Below are 5,250 nucleotides of genomic sequence, written 5' to 3'. Positions count from 1 at the left end.
CATTCTCGGGCACCACCTGCGCACCAAGCATTGAATTGATGTTCTGCTGTGCTGTGAAAATGGAAATAAATGGGCTCAGGTGGGGCGGCGGGTGGAGGAGCGCCAGGTAGGCGAGAGGGGCATGCCAGGTGGGCAGCGAGGGTGCCGCCCTCCGGCGCCAGGAGCGCCGGTGAGGCTGGGGCTCTGCCATGTGGTTGGCGGGGCCCACGGCAGGCAGGCCAGGCCAGGCAGGCAGGCAGGCAGGCAGGCAGGCAGGCAGGCAGGCAGGCAGGCAGGCAGGCAGGCAGGCAGGCCAGGCAGGCAGGCCAGGCAGGCAGGCAGGGAGGCCAGGCAGGCAGGAAGGCAGGCAGGCAGGCAGGCCAGGCCAGGCAGGCGCCCCCACCTGCCGCGCGACGTCCATCAGCGCTTCGGTGGTGCTCTTGCGCTGGGCCTGCGCGCCTGCAGGGCAAGCAGCAGAGCAGGCCAGTGGGCGCCGGGCCGCCGATCGAGCCAGCTCAGGCCCCAGCAGTACCCCCAGCAGTACCCTCAGCAGTACCCTCGGGGGCTCCTCCCGACTGTACTGCACAGTTTGGCTGCACGGTTACGCTGCTGCAAGTCGGTGCACCGGCGGCACCGCCCGCAGCAGCGCCACGGCCCAGCCCTGCACACATACACACACACACACACACACACACACACACACACACACACCTGCCGCCTCCTGGGCCACCTTTTTGGCGTGCGCCTTGCGGCAGCCGCCCGCGCCGGATGCGATGGCATCAAAGGGGGCGCCCCGCCCCGGGTGCATGGCAACCACCAGCGCAATCCCCACCGCAATCGCCACTGCCGTGGTCACTGCAGGGTGGGCAGGGCAGGGACAGGGTGGCAGGGGGCGGGGCGAGGGTGGGTGGCTGCGGGGCGCAGCGGCAGCAGCACCAGGGGCAGCGGCGGGCGGCACGGCCAGCGCTGCGCGGCAGGCCGCCATGCACCCGGCATGCGCCACACCCCGCCTGCCCCCCGATATCATTATTTCACCCCCAACAGCCACCCCCTGCGCCCCCGGCCCCCACCTATGTAATAGACGGCCGCCAGGCGCGCCAGCCGCCGCACGCTGCTCTGCCCGCCGCCGCCGCCGCCGCCGCCGCCGTCTGCCTGCCGCAGACTGCACACCCCCGACACAATGCTGACCGAGACGAGCGGCAGCACCAGCATCTTCAGCAGGCGCAGCATGAGGTCGCCTGGGAAGCCGATCAGGGCGATGGCCTGCACCCGCATATGCACTCATGCATGTAATGATACTATATATCTGTACATCTGTACCCCCGTGTGTATGCGTCGGCAGGAATTAGGCGCTGGGTGTGCAACGGGGGTGTGTGCACGTGTGCGCAGCACGGGTGCCGGCAAGGCAGGCGTGGCAAGCACAGCCGCCTGCCAAACCGCCTAGAAACGCGCCTGCGCCTCGCTTGCCTGGGGGCTGAGGTGTGCGGGCCTGAGGGCGACGCCCAGCAGGATGCCGGCCGCCACGCCGAGGAGCGTGAAGAGCAGCAGCGGCTCGCGGGTCAGGCAGCTGTGCCAGCTGGCGGCGGGCTGCTCGCGTGGGGAGCCCAGCGCCGGGGTGCCGCTGCCGCCGCCGCCGCCGCCCATGGCGCCACTATCGTGGGGGCTGCCCAGCAGCAGGGCCGCCTGTGGGTCCAGTTGCGCGTCTGGCGGGCGGAAGCCGTCTTGTGCCGCCACGCGGCGGCGACCGCGCAGCGGCGGCGGCGGGCCGCCGTGCCGAGGCTGCTCTGGCGCGTCGGCGTCGCCGGGGCGAGGCGGGCCGGGTATCCGCGTCTGCGGCTTGGCAAAGGGCGAGGGCGCTCGCCCGGCGGCGGCAGATGGCGCGCGGCTGCTGGTGCCGCTGCCGGTGCCGCTGCTGGTGCCGCTGCTGCCGCCGGTGCCGCTGCTGCCGGCCATTGCTCAAAGCGGCGCCGCACTGGCGATGATTGCTGCTGGCGGCTGGGAGGACGGCAGAGGCACCAGCCGCCGCAGGCTGCCTTTTCGGGAGGCCCAAGTGCCGCTCGAATCGAGGGTGAGCGAAGCGGTGGGGTCCTTGCTGCTGTGATCGATCCCAGCGCAATGCTGGGGGCGATGGATTCAGAATGGGGCGCACTGGGCGCCGGAATCAGGCCGCCTCACAGCCCGCCGCAGGTGGCTGGAGGAAAACTGCGGGGAGCTGGAATTGGGCTCCCCGCCGCCTGCCAGCCTCAGATCTGAACTCCCACGCATCCACAGGGCCCATATTCCCCCCTGCAAGACCCTCCCGCTGCCCGCCGCAATTGCCCTTGTTGGAAGTGGGGGAGGGTTGTGGTCCGGCGCTCAGGGATAGGCCTGGTTCTGGCGGCGCATGGCACGGGTCTCCGGCCTGCGCCGGGCGCTGACGGCATGTGTTCAGGGCGTCACCGGCCTGCAGCAGGGAGTCACCAGCAGCGCACGCCCCGCTAGCCTCTCCTCCCTGGTCGAAGCCGCGGCCAGCACCTCTTACTCCCCGCCACAGCCAGGGTGGGCGCGCCGCGGCGGCGGCGGCGCCGCCGCCGCCTGCAGCAGGGCGCAGCTCAGCGGCGCGGCGGCGGTGGCGGCGGCCGAGGCGCCGCACCAAGCGCTCTACCAAGTAGTAATCATGACGGGCGATGTGCGCGGGGCGGGAAGCCCCGCGCCAGCTGTCATCACGCTGGTGGGGACAGGTGAGCTCGTGGGTGCTGCGGGGAGGGCGCCGCGGCGGCCGACCGCCAGGTGTGCAGGCACACGCGCGTGTGCCAGCGTGCGTGGTTCGCGCCCGCCGCCCTGCCGCGCCCGCAGCCTCGCCGCCGCCGCCGCTCGCTCCCCCGGAGCCGCGTGCCGCCGCCGAAGGGCCGTGGATCCCTCGCCGCCGCCCTTGCCGCCGCCCTTTCACCCCCGCCTTTCTCCGCCGCCCGGTGCCCCACACCTCACCTCCCCTTGCCCCGCCTTTCTTCCCCCGCACCCGCTGACCTGGCAGAGGGCGAGAGCGAGCAGTACCTCATAGGCGACTCGGGAGACGACCGGGGGTTTGAGCGGGCCACCAAGAAGAGCTACACCTTCCAGTCGCGGCACCTGGGCCAGCTGCAGCGGGTGGGGCGCGGAGCTGGCGCTGCCGGTACTGCTGGTACTGCCGCCGCTGCTCGGGCGGGGGCGCGGCCCGTACTGCTGGTAGTGCGCGGGGGCTGCTGCTGCCTGCTGCTGCCTGCCGCCGCTGCTGCTGCTGCTGCTGCCCGGAGCTGCGCCGGGTGCCGGTGGCGTTGCCGTGTTGCTTTCCTGCCCCCCCCGGGTGCGGCTGTCGTGCCGCTGCAACTGCTGGCGCAGGGTGCGGCGCTGCCGTCGCCCCGCTGCTACGCCCCCGCGCCCCCTGCGCTCCCTCCGCCCCTACCGACACCCCGCCGCCGCCGCCGCCCGCGCGCCGCCGCCTGCAGGTGCACGTGCAGCAGCTGCCGTCGGCCAGCGACGGCGCGGGGGTTGGCTGGTTCCTGGACAGGATCGAGGTGTCGGGGCCCGAGGGCCAGCACTGGTCCTTCCCTTGCTCCGCGTGGCTGGGGCGCAGCAACCACCCGGCTGGCCTGGACGGTGCGCGCCCGCTTGCCCGCCTGCCTGCCTGGCTGCCTGCCTGCCTGGCCGGCTGTGGGTGGTGCTGCTGGTGGGGGGTGGTGCTGCTGCTGGCTGGGGTTTGTGCGCTGCTGGCTGCTGGGGGCGGCGCCCCTGCCTGGGCCCGCTTGCAGTGGCTGCGCTCCTCCATCCTGGCTGGATGGATGCCTGGCCGGCAGCCCTGGCGGGGCGGCAGCCGAGCCTGCAGCGGGCGGCGGGCGCGGCTCGCGCTTTGCGCCCCCAGCCCGCCCCACGGCCGCTGCCCGCCGGCCTCGCCACCGCGCCCCTGGTCCTCACACGGACTCTCTCGCACTCACATGCCCCTGCGCCGCCCAGGTGACCACGAGCGCAACCTGGCTCCGTCCATCATGCGCCACAGCGCGCACAGCATGAGGGAGCCCGCCTACAACCTGCTGGGAGCGCCGCTGCACCTGGAGGCGAGCACGCTGCGCTGCGCCACGCTGCGCCTGCTGTGCTGCGCTGCGCTGTGATGTGATGGGCTGTGATGCGCTGCGCTGTGCTGAGCCTGCTGTGCTGTGCCGGGCTGCGTTGCGTTGCGCTGCGCTGGGCTGGGCTGTGTTGGGGTTGAGCCTGAGGCGGATCAGGCTGGGGATCTGGGCGGCGGCACGCCTGCTGGCGTGTGCGGCCAGCGGCTGTGCTGCGCCTAGAGAGGGCCGGGTGGCCAGAGAGGGCGCACCAGCAGCTCGCCCCGCACACTGCCTCCCTGCCCCAGCCGCATCCCAAAACCCTTTGCCGCCGCCGCCGCCGCCGCATCTCGCTCACCCTGCCTCCTGTTGCTCCCCCCTGCTCCCCACCCCCCACCCCACAGGCCTCCGCAATGGCCATCCCCCACCCCGAGAAGGCTGCCGAGGGGCACAAGGGGCTGAACCGCAAGGGGTACGGCTACGGCGGGGAGGATGCCTACTTCTACTGTTCCAACCGGTGAGGCAGGGGAGGGGGAGGGCAGGAGGAAAGGAGGAAAAGTAAGGAGGAATGACACGGAGGCAGTGGGGAAGCGCGGCGCGGGGCATGCCGGGCACGCGGCGGCGCGCCTGCGGCTGCCGCGCGCGGGGCTGCCCGTGCGCCTGCCTGTGCGCCTGCCGCGCTCGCTCCGCTGCCTGTCTGCCTGCCCACCTCGCCCCGCCCAGCTTGCCCTGCTCGCCTGCCTGCCCGCCTGCCTGCCTTTGCCCGCCTGCCTGCAGCAACGGCATCACTGCGCTGGGTGTGGCTGATGGCGTCTACATGTGGAAGGACAAGGGCATTGATGCGGGGATGTTCAGGTGGGGCTGGCTTACATTTGTGTGTTGCGTGTGTGGTGGGCACGTCTGTGTGGCAGGCGTGGCCGCAGCCCTGCCGCCGGGCTGGCGACCGCCCAGCGGGGGTAGCGATGCTGGTGGGTGAAGCCAACACACACCCGGCTTCCCCCACCAGCATCGCAACCCCCGCTGGGCGGTCGCCAGCCCGGCGGCAGGGCTGCGGCCACGCCTGCCACACAGACGTGCCCACCACACACGCAACACACAAATGTAAGCCAGCCCCACCTGAACATCCCAGCATCAATGCCCTTGTCCTTCCACATGTAGACGCCATCAGCCACACCCAGCGCAGGGATGCCGTTGCTGATGGCGATTGCATTTT

The 5,250-nt window shown here is 72.2% G+C and overlaps 3 protein-coding genes across 3 annotated transcripts in view; 2 read left to right on the top strand and 1 right to left on the bottom strand.

Moving 5' to 3' along the window:
- Positions 1-1,932, bottom strand: part of CHLNCDRAFT_51701 (hypothetical protein) — a gene marked incomplete at both ends in the record, with an annotated part of 2,933 nt that extends 1,001 nt beyond the window's left edge. Inside the window, 4 exons of the mRNA XM_005848727.1 lie at positions 383-438; positions 691-834; positions 1,050-1,242; positions 1,480-1,932. Of these exons, the coding sequence (XP_005848789.1) occupies positions 383-438; positions 691-834; positions 1,050-1,242; positions 1,480-1,932 (846 nt within the window). The remainder of the gene's footprint in view (positions 1-382; positions 439-690; positions 835-1,049; positions 1,243-1,479) is intronic.
- A 430-nt stretch (positions 1,933-2,362) lies between these two features.
- Positions 2,363-4,103, top strand: CHLNCDRAFT_144585 (hypothetical protein; the record flags this gene model as incomplete). Its single annotated transcript, XM_005848948.1, has 4 exons — positions 2,363-2,699; positions 2,993-3,105; positions 3,444-3,594; positions 3,949-4,103. The coding sequence occupies 4 exons, from the start codon at positions 2,363-2,365 to the stop codon at positions 4,101-4,103; spliced, it is 756 nt and encodes a 251-aa protein (XP_005849010.1).
- Positions 4,104-4,450: 347 nt separating this feature from the next.
- Positions 4,451-5,250, top strand: part of CHLNCDRAFT_144584 (hypothetical protein) — a gene marked incomplete at both ends in the record, with an annotated part of 1,878 nt that continues 1,078 nt past the window's right edge. Inside the window, 3 exons of the mRNA XM_005848947.1 lie at positions 4,451-4,554; positions 4,815-4,892; positions 5,044-5,138. Coding sequence (XP_005849009.1) covers positions 4,451-4,554; positions 4,815-4,892; positions 5,044-5,138 — 277 coding nt within the window. The remainder of the gene's footprint in view (positions 4,555-4,814; positions 4,893-5,043; positions 5,139-5,250) is intronic.

Source organism: Chlorella variabilis, assembly GCF_000147415.1.
Source record: "Chlorella variabilis unplaced genomic scaffold CHLNCscaffold_7, whole genome shotgun sequence".
In the NCBI taxonomy this organism is placed as follows: Eukaryota; Viridiplantae; Chlorophyta; class Trebouxiophyceae; order Chlorellales; family Chlorellaceae; genus Chlorella; species Chlorella variabilis.
Note: the sequence above shows the minus strand (reverse complement) of the source record. Positions and strands in the feature narration are given on the sequence as shown.